Here is a 25,952-nt window from a genome sequence, read left to right as displayed (position 1 = left end):
CCTCCTCCTCAACACCTGTACCTCCTCCTCAACACCTGTACCTCCTCAACACCTGTACCTCCTCAACACCTGTACCTCCTCCTCAACACCTGTACCTCCTCAACAGCTGTACCTCCTCCTCAACACCTGTACCTCCTCCTCAACACCTGTACCTCCTCCTCAACACCTGTACCTCCTCCTCCTCAACACCTGTACCTCCTCCTCAACACCTGTACCTCCTCAACACCTGTACCTCCTCCTCAACACCTGTACCTCCTCCTCAACACCTGTACCTCCTCAACACCTGTACCTCCTCAACACCTGTACCTCCTCCTCAACACCTGTACCTCCTCAACACCTGTACCTCCTCCTCCTCAACACCTGTACCTCCTCAACACCTGTACATCCTCAACACCTGTACCTCCTCAACACCTGTACCTCCTCAACACCTGTACCTCCTCCTCAACACCTGTACCTCCTCAACACCTGTACCTCCTCCTCCTCAACACCTGTACCTCCTCCTCAACACCTGTACCTCCTCAACACCTGTACCTCCTCCTCCTCAACACCTGTACCTCCTAAACACCTGTACCTCCTCAACACCTGTACCTCCTCCTCCTCAACACCTGTACCTCCTCCTCAACACCTGTACCTCCTCAACACCTGTACATCCTCCTCCTCAACACCTGTACCTCCTCAACACCTGTACCTCCTCCTCAACACCTGTACCTCCTCCTCAACACCTGTACCTCCTCAACACCTGTACCTCCTCGTCAACACCTGTACCTCCTCCTCAACACCTGTACCTCCTCCTCAACACCTGTACCTCCTCAACACCTGTACCTCCTCCTCAACACCTGTACCTCCTCCTCAACACCTGTACCTCCTCAACACCTGTACCTCCTCCTCAACACCTGTACCTCCTCCTCAACACCTGTACCTCCTCCTCAACACCTGTACCTCCTCAACACCTGTACCTCCTCGTCAACACCTGTACCTCCTCCTCAACACCTGTACCTCCTCCTCAACACCTGTACCTCCTCAACACCTGTACCTCCTCCTCAACACCTGTACCTCCTCCTCAACACCTGTACCTCCTCAACACCTGTACCTCCTCAACACCTGTACCTCCTCCTCAACACCTGTACCTCTTCCCTCAACACCTGTACCTCCTCCTCAACACCTGTACCTCCTCCTCAACACCTGTACCTCCTCCTCAACACCTGTACCTCCTCCCTCAACACCTGTACATCCTCCTCAACACCTGTACCTCCTCCTCAACACCTGTACCTCCTCCTCAACACCTGTACCTCCTCCTCAACACCTGTACCTCCTCCTAAACACCTGTACCTCCTCCTAAACACCTGTACCTCCTCCTCAACACCTGTACCTCCTCCTCAACACCTGTACCTCCTCCTCAACACCTGTACCTCCTCCTCAACACCTGTACCTCCTCCTCAACACCTGTACCTCCTCCTCAACACCTGTACCTCCTCCTCAACACCTGTACCTCCTCCTCAACACCTGTACCTCCTCCTCAACACCTGTACCTCCTCCTCAACACCTGTACCTCCTCCTCAACACCTGTACCTCCTCCTCAACACCTGTACCTCCTCCTCAACACCTGTACCTCCTCCTCAACACCTGTACCTCTTCCCTCAACACCTGTACCTCCTCCTCAACACCTGTACCTCTTCCCTCAACACCTGTACTTCCTCCTCAACACCTGTACCTCCTCCCTCAACACCTGTACCTCCTCCTCAACACCTGTACCTCCTCCTCAACACCTGTACCTCCTCCTCAACACCTGTACCTCCTCCTCAACACCTGTACCTCCTCCTCAACACCTGTACCTCCTCCTCAACACCTGTACCTCCTCCTCAACACCTGTACCTCCTCCTCAACACCTGTACCTCCTCCTCAACACCTGTACCTCCTCCTCAACACCTGTACCTCCTCCTCAACACCTGTACCTCCTCCTGTACCTCCTCCTCAACACCTGTACCTCCTCCTCAACACCTGTACCTCCTCAACACCTGTACCTCCTCCTCAACACCTGTACCTCCTCAACACCTGTACATCCTCAACACCAGTACCTCCTCCTCAACACCTGTACCTCCTCAACACCTGTACCTCCTCATCACCTGTACCTCCTCAACACCTGTACCTCCTCCTCAACACCTGTACCTCCTCCTCAACACCTGTACCTCCTCCTCAACACCTGTACCTCCTCATCACCTGTACCTCCTCAACACCTGTACCTCCTCCTCAACACCTGTACCTCCTCCTCAACACCTGTACCTCCTCCTCAACACCTGTACCTCCTCCTCAACACCTGTACCTCCTCCTCAACACCTGTACCTCCTCCTCAACACCTGTACCTCCTCCTCAACACCTGTACCTCCTCAACACCTGTACCTCCTCAACACCTGTACCTCCTCCTCAACACCTGTACCTCCTCCTCAACACCTGTACCTCCTCAACACCTGTACCTCCTCCTCAACACCTGTACCTCCTCCTCAACACCTGTACCTCCTCAACACCTGTACCTCCTCCTCAACACCTGTACCTCCTCAACACCTGTACCTCCTCAACACCTGTACCTCCTCCTCAACACCTGTACCTCCTCAACACCTGTACCTCCTCAACACCTGTACCTCCTCCTCAACACCTGTACCTCCTCAACACCTGTACCTCCTCAACACCTGTACCTCCTCCTCAACACCTGTACCTCCTCCTCAACACCTGTACCTCCTCAACACCTGTACCTCCTCCTCAACACCTGTACCTCCTCCTCAACACCTGTACCTCCTCAACACCTGTACCTCCTCCTCAACACCTGTACCTCCTCAACACCTGTACCTCCTCCTCAACACCTGTACCTCCTCCTCAACACCTGTACCTCCTCCTCAACACCTGTACCTCCTCAACACCTGTACCTCCTCCTCAACACCTGTAACTCCTCAACACCTGTACCTCCTCCTCAACACCTGTACCTCCTCCTCAACACCTGTACCTCCTCCTCAACACCTGTACCTCCTCAACACCTGTACCTCCTCCTCAACAACTGTACCTCCTCCTCAACACCTGTATCTCCTCCTCAACACCTGTACCTCCTCCTCAACACCTGTACCTCCTCCTCAACACCTGTACCTCCTCCTCAACACCTGTACCTCCTCCTCAACACCTGTACCTCCTCCTCAACACCTGTACCTCCTCAACACCTGTACCTCCTCCTCAACACCTGTACCTCCTCCTCAACACCTGTACCTCCTCCTCAACACCTGTACCTCCTCAACACCTGTACCTCCTCCTCAACACCTGTACCTCCTCCTCAACACCTGTACCTCCTCCTCAACACCTGTACCTCATCAACACCTGTACCTCCTCAACACCTGTACCTCCTCCTCAACACCTGTACCTCCTCCTCAACACCTGTCTCCTCAACACCTGTACCTCCTCAACACCTGTACCTCCTCAACACCTGTACCTCCTACTCAACACCTGTACCTCCTCCTCAACACCTGTATCTCCTCCTCAACACCTGTACCTCCTCCTCAACACCTGTACCTCCTCCTCAACACCTGTACCTCCTCCTCATCATCTGTACCTCCTCCTCAACACCTGTACCTCCTCAACACCTGTACCTCCTCAACACCTGTACCTCCTCCTCAACACCTGTACCTCCTCAACATCTGTACCTCCTCAACACCTGTACCTCCTCAACACCTGTACCTCCTCATCATCTGTACCTCCTCCTCAACACCTGTACCTCCTCCTCAACACCTGTACCCCCTCAACACCTGTACCTCCTCAACACCTGTACCTCCTCCTCAACACCTGTACCTCCTCCTCAACACCTGTACCTCCTCCTCAACACCTGTACCTCCTCCTCATCATCTGTACCTCCTCCTCAACACCTGTACCTCCTCCTCAACACCTGTACCTCCTCCTCAACACCTGTACCTCCTCAACACCTGTACCTTCTCAACACCTGTACCTCCTCAACACCTGTACCTCCTCCTGTACCTCCTCCTTCAACACCTGTACCTCCTCCTCAATACCTGTACCTCCTCCTCAACACCTGTACCTCCTCCTCAACACCTGTACCTCCTCCTCAACACCTGTACCTCCTCCTCAACACCTGTACCTCCTCCTCAACACCTGTACCTCCTCAACACCTGTACCTCCTCAACACCTGTACCTCCTCAACACCTGTACCTCCTCCTCAACACCTGTACCTCCTCCTCAACACCTGTACCTCCTCCTCCTCAACACCTGTACCTCCTCAACACCTGTACCTCCTCAACACCTCCTCAACACCTGTACCTCCTCCTCAACACCTGTACCTCCTCAACACCTGTACCTCCTCCTCAACACCTGTACCTCCTCAACACCTGTACCTCCTCCTCAACACCTGTACCTCCTCAACACCTGTACCTCCTCCTCAACACTTGTACCTCCTCAACACCTGTACCTCCTCCTCAACACCTGTACCTCCTCCTCAACACCTGTACCTCCTCCTCAACACCTGTACCTCCTCCTCAACACCTGTACCTCCTCAACACCTGTACCTCCTCAACACCTGTACCTCCTCCTCAACACCTGTACCTCCTCCTCAACACCTGTACCTCCTCCTCAACACCTGTACCTCCTCAACACCTGTACCTCCTCCTCAACACCTGTACCTCCTCAACACCTGTACCTCCTCCTCAACACCTGTACCTCCTCCTCAACACCTGTATCTCCGTCTCAACACCTGTACCTCCTCAACACCTGTACCTCCGTCTCAACACCTGTACCTCCTCCTCAACACCTGTATCTCCGTCTCAACACCTGTACCTCCTCCTCAACACCTGTATCTCCCTCAACACCTGTATCTCCCTCAACACCTGTACCTCCTCCTCAACACCTGTACCTCCTCCTCCTCAACACCTGTATCTCCCTCAACACCGCCCCCCCTGGTGGAGAGAGAAGGAGAAGAAGAAATAGTGTTTTTTTTATTTTAGATTTTGGACTCTACAAATACAATAAACATGTTTAAAATAAATAATAATTACTAATTTTAAGTATGTTTGTGTTTAAAATGCACAATAATGTTAATATATCAAATATAAATCATTGTTTAGTGCGTGAATCACGTCTCTCTCTCCTGATAGACATCTACCTCCAAACCGGAGCGCTAGACTTAACGCTCACATGAGCGGGCATCACTGGAGCCAATGTAAATGGATCAAGCAAATAAATGTAGCCTATCAGGGTCTTCAAATATGATGTTTGGGGGCACGGTTTTCTAGCGCTCGAAGCAAGCTCAGAGATAAAACTTGGAACGAGGTTAGAATCAAGCAGTCACACGGCACACTGCGCCACTGTGTCAAGACAGAAAATAATTGCCACTTGGAGGAGGAGCAGATTCCGTGAGTTAGCTTAGCTGCTAGGCTATACTCGGTTGTTTAGCTGGTTCGGTAATAAGAAGTGTATTCTCAGGAGTCGGAGAGATAATCACAAGATACCGTAGATTCAGACAGTGTTGGATCTAACAAAATGTATATATGTAGGTATATCATTTATATATGTATAAAACAGGGATGTGATTGCGCCTTAAGAAAAAAACCTGAACATTTTCTAAACTATCTTTTTTTCTTTATAAACCCTCCATTTGAATGAATGGACACATTTTATTTGTATAGATTGAACTGTGCACAGGGAAGAGGAAGGTGGGAGAGGAAAGAGACAAAGAAAATTAATCAAATATCTCAGTGTCCCCCTAAAAAATTTAAAGGGGTCACGTTAGGACCTTATCTTTTTTTCTTTGCAACCAGATTGTGCAACACCTGTAACCGCCTCCTCTGGAAGTCTTGCCTACTGCGAAGGGCTGCAGTTGGACTAATGGACTCTTTTGATTTTCTTTTGCTCTCAGGTCGATTTTGAGAATGAAGGTGGTGACATTTCTCCGTCTCAGCTTCTTGGTTATGTCTAGGTTGGCTTCTGTACCTCATGCTTGAGAGTTTGATGTTTCTACAGAGCTTCACATTAACTGGACAATGCTTGCTCTCCCTTGAGTAGTGTTGAGTGGCAGACTGCTGCACTGCTTGCAAGTAACCTTCCCTGGTTGGTCAGTTTTACAAAAGCAATCCAGTGTTAGTGTGTTTCCTAGTGTGTTGACGTCTTTACAGCATCTCGCGCCACTCAACAAAACTGCTAACATTATCGATAGCCAATGAAAATCTGTTATGCAAGAATAGCAGGTCTGATAAATGTTGCTTTAGCGTTTCGCTTAGACCAGGTGGAAAAATAATCAAAACATACATAAAGCTCAATATAAAAAAGAATATTATAATTTCTTTTTTTTATGAATATTTTTGATCATGATTTTAGGTCAGAAAAAACGGAAATCCGGTTAACAACGGAGAAATCACATCCCTGATAAAAATGGCTAGATGAACTATACAGGGTAACATAGTTTTGGCAAATATTAATAAGGTATTATTAAAAATGTATTGTTAACTAAGTTCATTTTTTCAATATAAGTCTAGTAATGTATGAATTATTAAATATAATATAGTATGTTCTGATGGAGTAAATAGGGGTGGGATTAAATAAGTGTATGCTTCTTCCCACTCCTTTTCAAATATTCTTTATATTATTTTTTATATACATTTATTATTTGAACGGCTTAAGGCTATATCTGTACTTGATAATAAATAATAATAATAAAAAATAATCTAACCCTAACTAATAAACTAACCTACACTGTAACACTCAACACTTTGATGAACATTGTTACTCAGCTGATAAGAGTTGTGCCCTTCCTGATGGCTTGTCGTACAGAACTTGTACGTCGCTTTGGATAAAAGCGTCAGCTAAATGACGAAATGTAAATTATGTTTGTTTGTTATGTTGCATATTTGAAATAAACTTCAATCAATCAATAATAAGAAAAAAAAAGAAAAAAACACATGGAAACCTTGTATCTCCTCAACACATTGGAAACCCTGTATCTCCCGGTCATTTGAATTATGATCTCCCATGTGGCTTTATTGTTGCAATACAACACAAGCAATTTATCTTATTTTCAATTAGGTTTCTCTGCGTTTACAGTGTGGGATCGTTGTAGTTACTGATGTTCAATCATACAGATCGTGCATCGTGGCTCTCCGTTACCTGGGGACGCTCCGCGTTACGTAGCTCCATGCAGGGTTCCCACAGACATTGGAACCTAGGATCCTCTGATCTGGGTCTCCTCTCCATCCCTCACACCAGGTCGCAGACTTTCGGTGACAGAGCCTTCAGCGTGGCGTCCCCTACCCTCTGGAACTCTCTCCGCCCCCCTGAAATCTGCAACGTCCCAACCCTGGACACGTCTATTCGAAAGGCAACCGGTTCATGCTTCCGCGTTTTGCGCTCCGATTGGCCACTGCTGTTTCTGGTCGCACCAATCGTGTGACGGCAAGTTTCGCCGGTTAAGCTTAGGCACTCTTTGGAAGTTGGTTAAGGTTAGAGTTTGTCTTAGAGCAGGGCGATAGAACGCCAGCCCTGATTCCAAACTCTAACCTTAACCAACTTCGAAAGAGTCGCCTAAGCTTAACCAGTGATCAACTAGGCGTTAGGTAGTTTGCTGCTGGTCGAGGCGGAAATGGGCGCGTCACGCGATTGGGCGCACATGTCACATGACCAGAAACATCAGTGGCCAATCAGATTAGCACAACGCATGAACCTGTTGCCTTTCGAATAGACGCACCCTGGACACCTTCAAAACTGCTCTCAAAACACACCTCTTCACCAAGGCTTTCCCCCATTAGTTAGTTTAGATTAGGTTCATTATCCCTTACCTGCCCTCAGCCCCCCCTTGTTTACCCTATTGCCCCCTTTCCCTAGCCCTCTTGATTGTGAAGAGACCTTGGGTTTCCTGAAAGGCGCTATAGAAATTAGATTTATTATTATCATTATTATTATTATTGCAAAATTAAATTCAAGGACTTTCAAGTACTTTCCCAAGCACTATTTTTCTTTTAAATGCTGTTTTTTTATAGAAAAAAAAACATGATCCAATAGTTATGGCAAACAAATTTCCGACAATTAGTTACACTTTAAATGGAAAATTCAATTTCTTGATTCAGCACAACTTTATCATGGATGAACTAAACTTTCAATGCGAATGGTTGATTTGAATTTCAAGGACTTTTTAAGCACCTTGTTACAAAATGGGCTGTTTTCAAGGAATTCCAGGCCTTGACCTTTTTTTTTTCTTCAAAAATCAAGCACTTCAAGGACCTTGTGCGAACCCCGTCGACGCATACGCACAGAACAATGTAGTCTTTCGTGTCACAGCAAAAAGGCAAAGATCAACAAGCAACTAAATAAATAAGTGTTTATTTATATTACAAGTACAAAACTATTGCATTAGAAAACGTCGTGATGTATTTGGTTTGTAACATCGACTGAAGCACATAAAAAGATACAAGAAGAACAGAACATGTGGATATCAAGGGAGTGGCTTCAAAGCTTTGTTTTGCTAGAGTTGGAATGATCTGATAAACATCCAAACAGACTGACTTGTTTCAGTAAAGCAGGTGAGTCTTTCTGGTTCATAACTGCTGACACTGAGACACACACACACACACACTGTACCCCACACACACACGCAAACTGTACCCCCCCCCCCCCCCCCCCACACGCACACACACACCCCCTCTCAGCAGATGAAGAAGATGTCCTCTAGTATCTGGCTCTCCTCCAGGTCCTGCATGGCGCTCTGGGAGCTTGGCCCAGGCAGGGAGAGCGGGGCTCTGCTCTGGGGGTGTGGCGGGGCTCTGCTCTGGGGGTGTGGCGGGGCTCTGCTCTGGGGGTGTGGCGGGGCTCTGCTCTGGGGGTGTGGGGGGGTCCTGCGTGCTGGCCGGGGGCCTCCAGGCGTTGGCCTCTGCACACCATGCAGCCTGGAGAACCTGCTGGGTACAGAGACGGGACTGTAGGCCTCCATCAGGTCCAGCAGAGTGGAGTCGAGCCTGAGACACAGAGGAGGAAGAGGAGGAAGAGGAGCGTCAGGCGACAGGTGGGATAGGAAGGGAATGCCATGGATATTCACGTTATACTGCAGGACAGTTAAAGGAGCTGGAAGTGGTATTTTCTTGTTTAAATAAGTGTTAAATAGCTCTACATTCCGACTGTCATCACTGATATAAGATAAGATAAGATAAGATAAGATAAGATATTCCTTTATTAATCCCCTTGGGATAGAGTGTCTGGTCAGTAACATGGGTCTCCCAGTACCTCCACTTTGCAGTAAACAGCCGTCACTGATATAGAGTGTCTGGTCAGTAACATGGGTCTCCCAGTCCCTCCGCTCTGCAGTAAACAGTCATCACTGATATAGAGTGTCTGGTCAGTAACATGGGTCTCCCAGTCCCTCCACTCTGCAGTAAACAGCCATCACTGATATAGAGTGTCTGGTCAGTAACATGGGTCTCCCAGTCCCTCCACTCTGCAGTAAACAGCCATCACTGATATAGAGTGTCTGGTCAGTAACATGGGTCTCCCAGTCCCTCCACTCTGCAGTAAACAGTCATCACTGATACAGAGTGTCTGGTCAGTAACATGGGTCTCCCAGTCCCTCCACTCTGCAGTAAACAGCCATCACTGATATAGAGTGTCTGGTCAGTAACATGGGTCTCCCAGTCCCTCCACTCTGCAGAAAACAGCCATCACTGATTTGATTTGATTTTTATTATGGATCCCCATTAGCTGGTGCCATGGCAACCAGCTAGTCTTCCTGGGGTCTACACAAAAAAACATACAAAAACAATTATTGCAAAACAGAATTATTAAAAGTCAGTACTCAACATACAATACACAATAAAACTAACAATTAAGATGGCTAAAATTACATGCAAGCAAAGAAACAGAAAACAAAAAAACAAAACAAAACACAAAATACAGTGTTAAATACAATTTAAGATTGTTTTTAAAATTGAATCTTTTTAAGAATTGCTTTTAGAATGCTCATCAATGTTACTAAAACATCAATTTCACCATACCTTTAAAAAGAAAAAGAAAAAAACACACAAAGTAATCAGAAGACGTTTTGGATAACATGGCTGCAGCTACACTCATGCATGACATATATTAATTTCCTTCCGGATTATGGCTCCTTTGAGTTTCTTTTTGAAACTGTCCTTGTTTTCCGTCCGTATAATATGTAATGGGATCCTATTCCAGTATGTTATGGCTCTATACATTGCAGTTTTCTTTAGAGCGTTGGTTCTAGGCAGAGGTAGGGTGAAGCGACTACTTGAAGCATGTCTGGGATTATGGTCATGTCTATCATTGGTGGATAAAAGCATAGAATACAATAGAGTGGGTTTACCCAAGGTACAAATGTTCTTTAAAAACCTAATCAAACTGCATGCTAGTCTCTTGTCCACCCTCATCCACGACAGTCTAGCATGCATTCCCTCCACACTATTCCTTATAGAGCAGTGAAGAGTGAGTCGGGCAGCTCTATTTTGAGTGAGCTGGAGTTTACTAAGCTCTTGCTTTGATGTGCTAGACCAAATTGCTGGGCAGTAGTCAAGATGGGACAAGACTAAAGATTGTACTACCATTTTAATTGTTGTAGTATTCGTTAGGACTTAGGAGGTAGGCATTTATTGTTATTATGGAGATGTTTCTACTCATCCTGGTAACCAACCATGTTATTAATCTGGGTAGACCAAAGTAGTGCCTTGTCAATAGTTACACCCAACAATTTGGCCTCCTTCACTTGTTCAATACCAGCGTCTTGTAATGAGAGACTCAGTCTATGCTCCGACCTTAAGGCATATTTACAGAGTGTCTGGTCAGTAACATGGGTCTCTCTTCTCTCAGTCCCTCCACTCTGCAGTAAACAGCCATCACTGATATACTGTAGAGTGTCTGGTCAGTAACATGGGTCTCTCAGTCCCTCCACTCTGCAGTAAACAGCCATCACTGATATAGAGTGTCTGGTCAGTAACATGGGTCTCCCAGTCCCTCCACTCTGCAGTAAACAGCCATCACTGATATAGAGTGTCTGGTCAGTAACATGGGTCTCCCAGTCCCTCCACTCTGCAGTAAACAGCCATCACTGATATAGAGTGTCTGGTCAGTAACATGGGTCTCCCAGTCCCTCCACTCTGCAGTAAACAGCCATCACTGATATAGAGTGTCTGGTCAGTAACATGGGTCTCCCAGTCCCTCCACTCTGCAGTAAACAGCCATCACTGATATAGAGTGTCTGGTCAGTAACATGGGTCTCCCAGTCCCTCCACTCTGCAGTAAACAGCCATCACTGATATAGAGTGTCTGGTCAGTAACATGGGTCTCCCAGTCCCACCACTCTGCAGTAAACAGCCATCACTGATATAGAGTGTCTGGTCAGTAACATGGGTCTCCCAGTCCCTCCACTCTGCAGTAAACAGCCATCACTGATATAGAGTGTCTGGTCAGTAACATGGGTCTCCCAGTCCCTCCGCTCTGCAGTAAACAGTCATCACTGATACAGAGTGTCTGGTCAGTAACATGGGTCTCTCAGTCCCTCCACTCTGCAGTAAACACAAAATAAATGTTCCGGTATCCTGGTTCCCATCCAATCAGGAGAGAGAACCCTAGATATTTGTACTAATTTCAAGAGATCTTGCCAAACCAGATTTGCTTACTGCACTGGTTGATTATTTTACTTGTTTCAGGCACATTATTTGCTTAAAACTAGTTTGTATTTATTCTTTTTGCGGTGTTGAGCTCTCTCTCCTGATTGGATAAAGTGAGAACAGGATATCAGAAAATGTAAGTGTGTGTTTACTGCAGAGCGCAGAGGGACTGGGGGACCCATGTTACTGACCAGACACTATATCAGCGATGGCGGTCAGAATGTGAAGATATTATTTTAACATGTAGAACACTTATTTTAACAAAGAAAATACCACTTACAGCACCTTTATCTGAATTTAACATGTATCTGTGTGCAAGAGCTCACACACACATTACACATTACAAGTGCCCACAAAGTCACTGCCCAATTTCCTCTCTATCGAACATGGGGATAATTTGATTAGACGGTTGGCATCCAACCAGAGAGCAAATGTAACAGTAAAGTGCAACAATAATATACAATGTACAGGTGATTAAACTGGGTATAAAATATATAAATGAGTACTACTGAGTAATAGTACTAATCAGATGTATGTACAGAGTTGTAGTATTAATATGTACAGTAATACAGGTATAAAGACACTATGGTAGTAAGTCATACTGGCCAGCAGTGTAACTAGTAAGAGTAGGCAAGGGATATGTACAGATATAGTATCTACAGAAATGTAAAAAAGGATTATAATATATTATTATATTATGCAGGTATATATATATATATATATATAAGTGCTGTCAATAGATAAAACATTTTTAACTAATTAATCTCACAATTTTCTGTAATTAATCTAGATTAAAAATCGCATTTTTCTACTTAAGACCGAAGCTTGTAACAGATATTTACTTGAGTAAAATCATGGAATTAATGTAGAATCAACACAAAGAAAGTATATTTAGATTCAAAGACTATTTTAATAGCTTTATTTGATATTTGAATACAGTTTCTCTCCTGTGAAATATAAATGTTCAACAAAACCATCAACATTGACTCAGCTAGACCTCTTTCTTATATCCACAGCGCTAACAGAAATAAAAACAACCCAGGCCTATGTTAAAGTGCAGATTGGCTTAGAGCAGGGGTTCCCAAAGTCGGGGTCGCGACCCACAGGAGGGTCGCGAGCCGCCGCGGGGGGGGTCGCCAGATGATAAAAAAAAATATATATATATATATATCAAGCAGTCAGGCCACTGAACTTAGAAGCAGGCCAGGACAGTGTTTCTAGTTGCAGTAGCGCAATAGTTAGATAACATAGGTGGGGAACAACCAGGAGATCACTGCAACTCACACAAGTTGGAGAACTATCTCTCTCTCTCTCTCTTGCTCTCACACACACACACAAAAGGAGCCGCATGTGATTGGTGGAGGCGGGACCCTTACAAAAAACTGTTGTTGCTAATCATTGACACATGCTAGCCTGTAATAATCCCCCCCAGAAAAATCTACTTTGCATTTGATATATTGCAAATATATGCCATCACACACACTGGCATTTAAAGGGTTAGAATTATAAAATTAATATGTGGTGTTATGATCAGGGCTGAAGTTGAATAAAAGATTGTATTATTTTCAATCTGACATTACAACAAAATCAGTGTTGTTGCTAATCATATATTATGCTAGCCTGTTTTTTAACAATAATTTGTGATGCCATCACAAACACTGGCATTTAAAGGGTACAAATAAAAAAATGCCTGCACCAGAATGCAGGAAATTAAGTCTTTGTAACAAGAAATGTCCTGGTGGGGGACCCCCAGACCCCCTGCTTAAAAAGTGGCCTGACTGGGGCTATATTTTGCACTATATTTCCTGGCCTGAATGATTTCCCCAGTCTGGCCCTGGTTAAAAGCCTCCAATGCTTATTATTGTGTGTGCACGTTTGAACGTGTGCATGTTTCAACCCCACATTTCCATTTATTAAAAAAATTTATTAAAGAAAATATATAATAATTATTTTTTTACCTCCTATAATAGTGGGGGTCGCGACTCTCTGACCCGGTTATTTTTGGGTCGCGGCCTGAAAAGTTTGGGAACCCCTGGCTTAGAGGACGATAATGTCTTGTATGAACTACCAGTAATATAAATCATATATTACTATATATGTGTGAAAACCTGGGGAGTCTGTCATCCTATGTAAAGACTGAGGTTACAAGCCTAGGTGTCATCTTGGACTCAGACCTGACCTTTAAGTCTCATATTAATAAAGCCATGAAAACGTCATTCTTTCACCTAAGAAACATAGCGAAAGTAAGACCTTTCGTAAATAAAAAGGATGCCGAGACACTGATTCATGCTTTTGTCTCAAGCCGGCTTGACTATTGTAATGCACTGTTCACTGGTCTTCCCAAAGCAACCATTGGGAAGCTTCAGCTTATCCAAAACTCTGCAGCTCGATTACTAACTCATACAAAGAGAAGAGAACATATCACTCCAGTCCTAGCCACTCTGCACTGGCTTCCAATAACTCATATAATTGATTTTAAGGTCCTTTTCCTGACATATAAAGCTCTTAATGAGCAAGGCCCAAAATACATAGCAAATTCCCTAGTTAGTTATCTGCCCTCAAGAACGCTACGGTCATCCACTACAGGTTTACTAGACACACCCAGAAACCAAAAGAGGATAGGAAGTATGGCATTTGCCAACTATGCCCCAAAACTATGGAACACACTACCAACACACATCAGAAACGCCAGCTCCATACACATTTTTAAAGGAAAATTAAAAACGTACCTATACAGTCTAGCTTACAAATAGTGTACCATGCCTTAGGGAAAGCGAGTATCTTATTGAAATGTTTTTTATGTACTGATCTTTTACTGAAATGTTATTTTACTGTACTTTGCCTATTGCCGTACTTTTATTACTGTTGTCTTACTAATGTGATGCTTTTATTTTATTTTTATATTTTTTTAAATTTTTTTAATTTTTTTTTTATTTTAAACATTGATCTTAACTGATCACTGTGACTTTATTGCTTTTATCGTTATATATGCCTATGTTTGTGTACAGAACTTTGAGCTACATAACATGTATGAAAGGTGCTTTATAAATACTTACTTACTTACTTACTTAACACTTTGAGTGCCAGCCACGAGAAATCTCGTTAGTTCATGCCATGCGTTGAGTGCCAAGGATGAGAAATCTCGTTATTTAATCGTTATTTCTTTTATTAGCGATTTCCATAAATGTTTCATCAATCCAGCCTCACGTTACCATTGGGACTGGCTCTGAGCTCGAACAGGGAAAATACCGCACCCTATCGTCTCCCGGATGGTAATGCACGCATTGGATTGGACTGAATGAAAATGCATGGGGGAAAAAAAATCCGGAATCCACATTTGACTTCTCAGGCATGTAACCCGAGCCGATTGCAGTCATCGCCGACCCTTAGAACAGCGTGGAATATGTGTTTCGAGTACCCAGCATTGGATCAATAAACGCGATATTTTGAATGGTGATCAGGAATTGGAATAATCTTTTTGCAGAACATCTGATGTGAGGTAAGGAATCGATTTTACCAGTCTTGGGGTAATCAGAGTTTTTTCACATATATCTCAACTAGGGCTGTCAGTTTATCGCGTTAATTAGATTAATTAATTACACAGCAAATAATCGCGTTATGAAAATTAACTCAAAATTAATAACAATTTTTTTTTTCTTTTTTTTTTATAATAATATTTTTTTTGTATCTCATTCATTCCATAAGCATGTAGAATACACATTTACAGATTTTTTTTAATATGGTCCATTTGCATGTTCTTGGTATCTGATTCTAGGGACATCTATGAATCTCAGGGAATGTATTCCCAGTGTCAGAAATACTGTGGGCTAGATCCACAAAGAATGGATTGCACGGTGCAAGTTGCACCCTTACTTACAATTCATTATGAATTGAAAATGGGGGACCCTGATGTAAACAAGACGAAAGTCTTTCTCTGGTCTGCATTCCCTTAACAATTGTGTGTATTGAGCCGTACTGTATTGTACCCATTCTGCAATCTGTTAATAACATTTTCATTCAATCAATCAATCTGCGCAGTGATTGATTGAATGAACATTTTATTTTGAGTAAATTGTAATGAACCAAATGAGAATATCAATACATTTTTTTTTATCTTTGACTGTGAATAACACCATGCTCAAATTGACCAGACCTGAAAAATCTAAGCAAATTAATAGATGGAAGATGATTAAACAGAAGGTTTTGTAGATACAGTACTGAATTCTGCCATCCGGACACATGCAATTTGAAATATGATTATATGAGGCATAAAATGGTAATGCGATTAGATTAGTTAATTACAAATCCTGTAATTAATTAGATTAATTTTTTTAATCGCCTGACAGCACTAATCTCAACGTGTCCCCTATCTGTGTATGTGTGTGTGTTGTGTGTGTGTGTGTGTGTGTGTGTGTGTGTGTGCTGACCAGGAAATAGATAATCGATTTTTCAGCCCGCTTCTCTAGCATGCATAAGTACACATATACTATCGATAATCTAGCGTTTATTTGAAAACGATTCATAAATAGGCCGGAAAATGACAACGTGTTTTGTGTATTCCACTAAAGGGCGTTTATCACAGAATCTTTTTTATTTTCTGGAAATTTCCAAAAATGAGCGTTTTTCAAAATGGTATAAAACGGAAATGTAAAGATGAAAAAACAATCCGTTTCGTACATGTTGACTGCAAGCAAGTCATTGATAAGCGACGGGCGTATTAGACACATAGCCATAATATAGAATATAGAAATAGCTCTGTGAAAATCATGAAATATCGGAAAATCAGTCTAAAAAGGCTGGCATTCAAGCGATAAATTGTGCGCCCCCCCTGCTGGCACTCAAAGTGTTAACAACAAAAATGTGTTCCATCTTCATGTCAGATGATTTTCAAAAAGGTGCATGAGTTCATGCAAAAAAAGAACAAGCAAAGATACTGCTGAAAGTTCAGAACGTTGAAAAATGTTCACTCCATAGATTAATCTAGAATAGATACTTTTTTTTTTACCGCTTTACATAATTTAAATTAATCTCCAAAGTTAAAGCATTAACTTTGACAGCCCTAATATATATATATATATATATATATATATATATTATGCTAAATATATAAATGTATATATAGGATATAGACAGCACTATTGTACATGCTGTCATCAGTTATATGGCGGGGGGGGAGAGCAAGCACCGGTTATTACAGGTGCTGGAGAGAGAGGGGAGGGTGGGATAGAGTGGGGAGAGAGAGAGAGGGGGGGAGATATAGAGGGGGGGAAAAGAGATGGAAACAGAGAGAGAGACAGGCGGAGAGAGAGACAGAAAGAGAGGGAAACAGAGAGAGACAGACAGAGAGAGAGAGGGAGACAGACACAGAGAGAGACAGACAGAGAGAGAGGGAAACAGAGAGAGAAGAGAGAGACATAGAGAGAGAGAGAGAGAGAGAGGGAGACAGACACAGAGAGAGACAGACAGAGAGAGAGGGAAACAGAGAGAGAAGAGAGAGACAGAGAGATAGGGAGACTGTAGACAGAGAGACACAGAGAGAGGGAGAGAGCGTTAGAAGTGCTTTCTCTCCCCCGAATAGGAATGAGGCAGAATGCGCGGAGAAATAAATAAACCAAAACAGGGGAGATTAAGCTAATAGAGATTCAACCCCTCAGTCTGGCTGACTTGATCAATTATTCAGTGTGTACACACACACACGCAAACACACACACACACACGTACGCGCACACACACACAGTCGGACGAGGAGGCATTCCAGATACAAAACATGAATTCTTTAAAGCGTCGCCGCCGCACTGATGTTGCTAAACATAATTCTCCGCTCGTTTTTAAGCGGCGTCGATTTGCCTCCGCACGACTCTCCCGAGATGAAGGCAATTGTTGTCGGCGGAAGAGGACAGACGCACAAGGCTTTTTTTACGATACCGCCGGGCCGCACGCCGAACTTCCCGCCACGCCGAAACTATACACGGCCGCTCTCGATGATACAATGCGTTGGCGGCGGGCGGCGCCGCTAACTCGACGCGCCGCATACCAAAAAACTGAAAAGCCATCATATTCCATTTTTTTTCTCTTCTCTCCACCGACACGGATTAATGTATGCACGCACGGGGGCTGAGTGTCAGGGAGAGATAGCGGGCGGGAAGGGGGGGGGGGGGGGTAAAGCTGAAGGGATGATACCTGCTGAAAAGAGAAAGAGATTGAGGCTAAAGTAAGTGAATCTGTCTTCCTCATTGGGTCCAGGCTTCGGCCTGTCAATAGCGGTTAGCGGGGAGAGAGTGTGCGTGTGTGCGTGCGCCGTGCGTGCGCTTTGTGCAGAGCGTAGGGGAGAGGCAGATTGAAAGGGAGGGGAGCCTTGTGAAGAGAGGGAGGGAGGGAGGGAGGGAGGGACTTTTGGCTGGGCTCCCTCTCTGGAAATGTGAGAATTTGCATTTTTATTTGTTGATTTATTTAACGGACAGGGCTCTCAAACAGCCATCCATCAACGGGCGATGCGGCGGTAATGAATAATGCATCGCTTACCGGCGGTCACAATCTATAACTAGGCGGAGGGGGGGGGGGGGAGGGTGTGGGGGTGGCGGGGGTACAGTTTGGGGAGGGGGGTGGGGGGACGAGAGGGTGCAGATGGCGGGTGGTGGCGGGGGTACAGTTTGGGCAGGGAGGGGGTACAGATGGCGGGTGGGGGGGGGGGGGGGTAAGTAGCGGAGAGTGCAAAAGGTCTAGAGAGAATGTATGCTAATAGATGTTTGGAGAGGCTGTACAGTATAACGCAGAGGGCCGTCGCTCCCGGCCGGCGCGGCAGTGAAGTTGTGAATTGGCTGTTCGATATCAATTTCACACATGACACAGACATGTCTGTTTCTCGACGCCACACGTGACATGTTCCGCTGACAGACACACACACACACACAGACTGCTCTGTCTCGTACACAGTGGGCACAGACACACACACAGACTGCTCTGTCTCGTACACAGTGGGCACAGACACACACACGCTGCTCTGTCTCGTACACAGTGGGCACACACACACACACAGACTGCTCTGTCTCGTACACAGTGGGCACAGACACACACACACAGACTGCTCTGTCTCGTACACAGTGGGCACAGACACACACACGCTGCTCTGTCTCGTACACAGTGGGCACAGACACACACACGCTGCTCTGTCTCGTACACAGTGGGCACAGACACACACACACACAGACTGCTCTGTCTCGTACACAGTGGGCACAGACACACACACACAGACTGCTCTGTCTCGTACACAGTGGGCACAGACACACACACACACACACAGACTGCTCTGTCTCGTACACAGTGGGCACAGACACACACACACACACACGCTGCTGTCTCGTACACAGTGGGCACACACACACACACGCTGCTCTGTCTCGTACACAGTAGGCACAGACACACACACACACACACGCTGCTGTCTCATACACAGTAGGCACACACATTTGAAATGTTTATTTATGAACAGAAGTACAAGGAAGCGTCATACAAAGGACATGAAACAATGCCAGTGCAGTCAGAAAGTATGAACGAACAGCCAGTTACAGAGTGCATGGACGGCAGAACATACAGTATACATACAGTATGGCTGAACTACCTGTCGGACACATCGGACACGACTCATGGGTAAAGGAAACAACGCCTCCTCCAAATTGAGCGGCTTCCTATCATAGCTGATACTGAGCAGTACCTGGCTAACTGCTTGGCCTTCCTTTTGCGGAGACCAGAGCATGTGAGCGGAGCGGAGCGGTGGATTTTGAAGTGAGCGTGGAGTGGGTTTTAAAATGGGTCAGAGCGACTCCGGAGCGAGAGCTCTCCTCCGCTCCGAGCCGCTCAGTGCACGCGATCACACAGAAACTGATGTACCGTAATTCCTCTAATAGTAACCGGGTCTCAAATACAAGCCGGGTCTCTATTAGTGGCCGGGTGCGCTCTTGAGCTAAGCAATTATAAGCCGGCCTCCTAATACAAGCCGGGTTACTAATATACTGAGCTGCATACTGAGCTAGTTACTTGATTTCACTTTGAAAACGTTGAAATGACCAGTGACCACCTGTAATTGCACTGTTTACTATTTCATACAGTACTTGGTTTCAATAAATAACCCAGTACATTTTACTGGGTTCAAACTGACACAAAATGTTGATTTATTCATTATGATCCGTTTGAAAATTTGAAATATAGGCCTCCCTCTTATACATGCCTGCTCCTAATACAAGCCTGGTATCAGCTACAGTTGAAACAAATACAAGCCGGGGTTACTATTAGAGGAATTACGGTAATATACATGTAGTACAATGCCAAAGCAATAGGTGGCGATGTACAAACATGAAGGCCATTTTCAACCAATGAGAAGGGTGAACCGTCACTACACATCCTGCTAAGTCCAAAGTAGAATCCGCCATCTTTAAATCACCTCAGGCGAACGCAACATTTAGTTTCAGTGAGAAACAAACAAAGTGCAATAAAAAAAAGGATACATCCACTGTGTTCTGCCTCATTTATTGATGAAACGAAACCAACATCAACACAATGTACCACCAAGAGCGGAGAGTTTATGTCTCTCAAAAAGCGAGAGACTAAAGCTAACGCTGTTGTTAGCTTACATGCTAACGTGAATGGGATCGGTCATAGCATTGCGGCTAGGCTAGCTACCATAGCTTAGTACAGCTAGTTGAATGGATAAACGTTATTTAACATTGCAGAATGGGTACAATACAATACGGCTCAATACAAACAATTGTTAAGGGGCCCAGGGGGTGCAGACTGTTGTAGTTTGGTCAAATCAAGCTAATTTACATCATGCTCCAAAAAAAAGATAATTCTGCTGAGCGAGCTGTGGAGCGGGGAGTGCTTGATTTGCAAATAAAGGTGAGCGCTGAGCGAGCGGAGAGCGACTTGGGGGGGGGGGGGGGGGACCGGCTTTTTGTAGGCCCCTCACAACCAACTTGTGCACATGCCCTAGGCTGCCAAAGATAAAAACTAGAAGATTACATCTGTAGCCTAGCTGTGAGATGGTCTGCTGTAGCTGTTGGTATTTCAACACTTTGGTTAGAAAGGCTTCTTCTAAGCTGTACTCAAAAGTACAGCCAACCTCAAGAATGGACACCTCCCTAAGGTGTTCATTTACAACAAAGACATCAGGGGTGTTATCTGTAATATTAGAGAACACAGAATCATCATTGAACAGGTTGAACATGCTTGGCTTCACAGTAGAATGCTTAAACAGCGTGATGGAGGACTTAAAAATAGAAGAGATATCTTTTGCTATCAAATCTACTGCCTACTTATGTAGAGGCCCCTGTATACATGGCAACCATTTAAGATGTGGGACATGGTTTCAGCTATTTGGTCATTGCCATGATGAATACAGTGAGGAGCATGACTGCCTGGAAACCAGATGGAGAGATTCAGTTTAGATGGTAAGACCTGTAATCTTTCAAAGTAAAGATAACAATATATATTATTTTTTATTTACCCAGGGTAGGTTCGCTGAGCACAGATGCTCTTTTTCAGGAACGCCCTGCTTCACATTCACACAGTTCCATTCACACCTGGGAGCTGCCCAGTACAACCACAGTCTTGACACCATTGGCCACTGAGCAACTCCACTGGAGCAGTTGGGGGTTAAGTGCCTTGCTCAAGGGCACTTCAGCGGCAGATTTTTCCTGCCAGTCCTGGGGATCGAACCGCCGACCTTCCGGTCACAAACCCGCTTCTCTAACCATTAGGCCACCACTGCCCCCACTCATCTATGGCAACATGTTTGAACACAGAGTGAGAGACAGAATGGTCCGCAGCAGGCAGACACGCAGTCTCAACTCAGTCCATTGTTCCCGCTGTCTTTGCTGTTGTGCCCACAGGTCAGTGGAAGTTGGTGATCCATTTCACTAGGGGTGTAACGATGCATCGATTCTAATGTGTTAGAATCGATGCATCGATTTTAATATGTTAGAATCGATTATAATAGAAATTAATCGAAAAAAAAAAAAAAAAAAAAATTATAATTCATTTTTTTAATGTTTTTTTTTTTGTGTATTGTTTTTATTGACCTATAGTCCATTCATGCCGAGTGAATCAGTTCCCCCGGCCACATTTATGTATTCAAAATGTTTTGGGGAATTAACTGAAAATGTATCGGAAATTTATCAAAAATTTATCAAATCGAGGTCAAATGAAGAGATTTCATGATGCATTGAATCGTTGCCTGAATAATCGTAATCGAATCGTTGTGAGGTCACATCGTTACATTCCACACACAGTCATAGATGCTCTGACAGAGATACTGGGGTCAGATATAATATTCTCTGAGACAGAGATACTGGGGTCAGATATAATATTATCTGAGACAGCCAGACTCCACCAACTCCAGGGTAACATCAGCCCAGCAACACATGTCATTTAGGTCCGGCCAGTCTGACCACACACCGAAGCCAGGAGAGCGACTGTCCAGCTTTCCATTCGGCTTTCTCTTGAAGCCTAGGAAGTTAGGGTCGGAACCACACGCCAAGGGGGGGACCATACGTCTTTTTAGGTCCAAGAAAAGAGAAGAACGAGTGAGCATTCTCACATACTGGTCGTCACTGTTCAGCATATTCCACAGATGGGAGAGCCGTGTAGCAATATATGCCCATTTAAAATTGGGAACATCCAGTCCACCCTCACGTTTACTGTGAAATATAATGTTGCGTGTTGTGTGTGTGTGTGTGTTGAGGCCAGTCGATTGTCTCACTAGGTGTACGGTTTTATCAGTCAAATCATGTAGTGACTTGTTGTACAGAACTTGTAAGTCGCTCTGGATAAAAGCGTTGGCTAAATGACTACATGTAATGTGGTCCATCTTAAGGATCTGTGGGCATTCAGAGAGCCTCGAACGTGATAGTGATTCATCTTAAGGATCGGTGGGCATTCAGAGAGCCTCAAACGTGATAGTGATTCATCTTAAGGATCGGTGGGCATTCAGAGAGCCTCGAACGTGATAGTGATTCATCTTAAGGATCGGTGGGCATTCAGAGAGCCTCGAACGTGATAGTGATTCATCTTAAGGATCGGTGGGCATTCAGAGAGCCTCAAACGTGATAGTGAGCAGGGGGCGCTGATACCCCATTCATTGCCAGGTCTTTATTCAATGGATATAGTTTTAGACTGTGACATTTGCGAGTGCTTAAAATATATCTTATATTATATCTATGGATCTAATAACGCCGTCGGGTCTCAGTGAGCTGCTTCTAGTCAACATTAGCGAGACAGATTGTTTTTTCATTTGTACATTTCCGTTTTATACCATTTTGAATAGAGTATGGTTTGGGTGTTTTTCAGTAATTCCAGGAAAAGGCGAGAAAAATGCATTTTACTGTAATCCAGTCATCACGTTATAATTTATCGCAATTCCAAATAATGCTTGTGGAGGTCCGCACCACACTACCGACCGTTTCACAATGACGGGCGGGCGGGCGGAGTTGCTGATGCCATCGTTGTATAGAAGTGCCTCGCCTGAATATTTAAACCCCGCCTGCCCGGCTCAGATCGCCTCCTAAAAGACACAAGCCCATTTTCAATGAGATGCAATAGCTCCGCCTGGCAGTAGAGGGCGGTGTTGACCGTCTGCCAGCTCAGACAGGGTCTGAAGACTATACCAGAGGCTGCAGCTATGAATTATGAATAGATATAGCGAATAAACGAAATAACGATCCCAAAAACGAGTAAACTCGTTATTGCCGTTATTCGATTGGCGGCCAATAACGAGTAAACTTGTTTTTGGCGGGGAATGTGTTAAGGATCGGTGGGCATTCAGAGAGCCTCGAACGTGATAGTGATTAATCTTAAGGATCGGTGGGCATTCAGAGAGCCTCGAACGTGATCCCTATCGTCACAGAAAGCAAAGGTTTAATATATCTGAACCCTTTCACTGCCACACTAGCAAACGGTTAACCCTTTCACTGTGACAATACACAGAAGGTTAACCATTTCACTGCCACACAACAGCAAGTTAACCCTTTCACTGCCACACTACAGAATGTTAACCCTTTACTATCACTATTTAGTAAAGGGTTAACCTTCTGTAGTGTGGCAGTGAAAGGGTTAAGAAATTCAAAGCATCTGACCCTGCTATCTGAATAAAACGGCTGTTTCAGAATTTCCACTTCAGCGCTGCGGGGGATGGAACACAGAGACACAGCCACACAAGACTGTGACTCCATAGACCATGTTCTACATTTTGCAAGCATATTAAATAATGAATGTACTAAACAAGTCAACAGACTATTAAACCAGACTAATGGAGCTCTCTGAGTGTCTATAGATTGGGTGCAAAAAAGGACCATTTGTGGAGTTTAGTTTGAAAAGACCAGGGTCAAATTCGTATGATTTAAATACTTCACAAGTGCCTCTCTAAGCAGGCATTCCAAAACACTCCCACTGTGTTAGCAGCTTAATAGATTTTACAATAATAATAATAATAAGTAGATTAAAATGTATTGTCATCATACAGCACAAGTACAGTACAACAATACATTAGTCTGGCATCCAACCAGAGTGCAAATGTCACAGTTAAGTGCAATAGTATACAATGTACAGGTAATTAAACTGGGTATAACATATATAAATTAGTACTATTGAGTAATAGTGATAATCAGATGTATGTACAGAGTTGTAGTATTAATATGTACAGTGATACAGGTATAAATACAGTATGGTACTAAGTCATACTGGCCAGCAGCGTAACTAGTAAGAGTAGGTAAGGCATATGTACAGATATAGTATCTACAGATATGTAACAAGGATTATATGCAGTAATATACAATGTACAGGTGATTGGTTATAAAATATATAAACAAGTACTACTGAGTAATGGTGCTAAACAGATGTATGTACAGAGTTGTAGTATAATTATTCTTGTCTGGGTTAACTATATTATTAGTTGTTGCTAGTTAGCTAGCCAACGCTGCTCTCTGTAGTATTACCACTTCCCACGCTCTGATTTGAGAAAAGATACATGCGGCTTTGGGCTAAAACAAAGCAATTACCAGATCCACACTGTAGTACTTTTTTTCTTTTTTTAAATAAAAATTATTCAAATGCAGAGTTATTTCTTAAAAATATATATATATATATATTCCAGAGTTTGAGGCTACGTACTCTAAGACTTGTATATGGGAAATGTGCTTTTTGGAACTTTATCATACAGCAGCTGTAGAACTGGAGAACAGTTAGGAACGTCTGACCACTAAGTGTGTCCAGGGTTCCCACAGACAGTGCAAAATGAAATTCAAGGATTTTCAAGTACTTTTCCAAGCACTATTTTTCATTTAAAAAGAGCATTTAAAAGGATACAATTCACTTTTAAATGCTGTTTTTTGTATAGAAAGAAAATCTGATGCAATATGTATGGCTTAAAACCAATTTCCGACAATTAGTTAACTTACACTTAAAAAATCAAGCACTTTACGCACTTCAAGGACCTTGTGTGAACCCTGGTGTGTCTGACTCTTAACCACCAACACCTGCACGGACTACAACGTATGACGCACACCATGCCAGTTAGGGTGCCGTGCGCATACTGCACCATGTGTAGACCGTTTACTTTTACAAGTAATATATTTTTACGTATTTATAACCGATAGACCCTCATCTGGACCTTTGTTTACACCATTTATTTTTCTCATATTTTTTATATTCAGATGTATTTGTATTGCCTATATTCATGTCTTTTTACTATTACCCTGCCCATTCCTGTACCCCCCCCCCCCACCCCCTCCCCCATGCTGCCAAATTTCCCCCAAGGGGATCAATGAAGGAACACCTTATCTCGTCTTATTCCAAGACTCAAGACGATACATTTATAACTGAAATAAACTAAAACTGTCAATCAGATAAACGACCATGTAAACAAACACAGCGGCGGGGGGGGGGGGGGGGGGGGTCAACATGCCACACACAGTGAACGACGGATTGTGCCTTTTAAAGGAACGAACAATTATTTTGCTGCCGCTCAGATTAACACTCCTATCTGCCTCTAATGCACCCGTACTTGCACCGCGTGTTGTGGTTTTTATAGCGTTATAAAGCTGGATAATTCCCAGATGAGTCACTTTGAACTTTTTTATGTTTTCACAGAGCTGCTCCCCATCCCCCCCCCTCACTCATAACTTCCTCTGCTTATTTTGGATCCTCTCTCTCTCTCTCTTTCATTAAAGATCGTCTCGCCCCGACGCTCGCTTTCATTTGCAGTCCAAATGGTAATATAAAAAACAAAACAAAAAAAACTATAATGGCCGATGGGTACGTCCC

At 44.2% G+C, this 25,952-nt stretch overlaps 1 protein-coding gene across 1 annotated transcript in view; it reads right to left on the bottom strand.

Annotated features, from left to right (window-relative positions):
- Positions 1 to 8,674: 8,674 nt before the first annotated feature.
- LOC311247940 (uncharacterized protein) overlaps positions 8,675 to 25,952 on the bottom strand; it is a gene marked incomplete at its 3' end in the record, with an annotated part of 41,834 nt that continues 24,556 nt past the window's right edge. Inside the window, exon 4 of the mRNA XM_084338917.1 lies at positions 8,675 to 8,984. Within this exon, the coding sequence (XP_084195043.1) occupies positions 8,675 to 8,984 (310 nt within the window). The remainder of the gene's footprint in view (positions 8,985 to 25,952) is intronic.

The sequence above is a fragment of the Notolepis coatsorum genome (assembly GCF_963971535.1).
Source record: "Notolepis coatsorum genome assembly, contig: SCAFFOLD_1015, whole genome shotgun sequence".
NCBI lineage: Eukaryota > Metazoa > Chordata > Actinopteri > Aulopiformes > Paralepididae > Notolepis > Notolepis coatsorum.
This window is presented reverse-complemented; position numbering and strand designations above follow the sequence as displayed.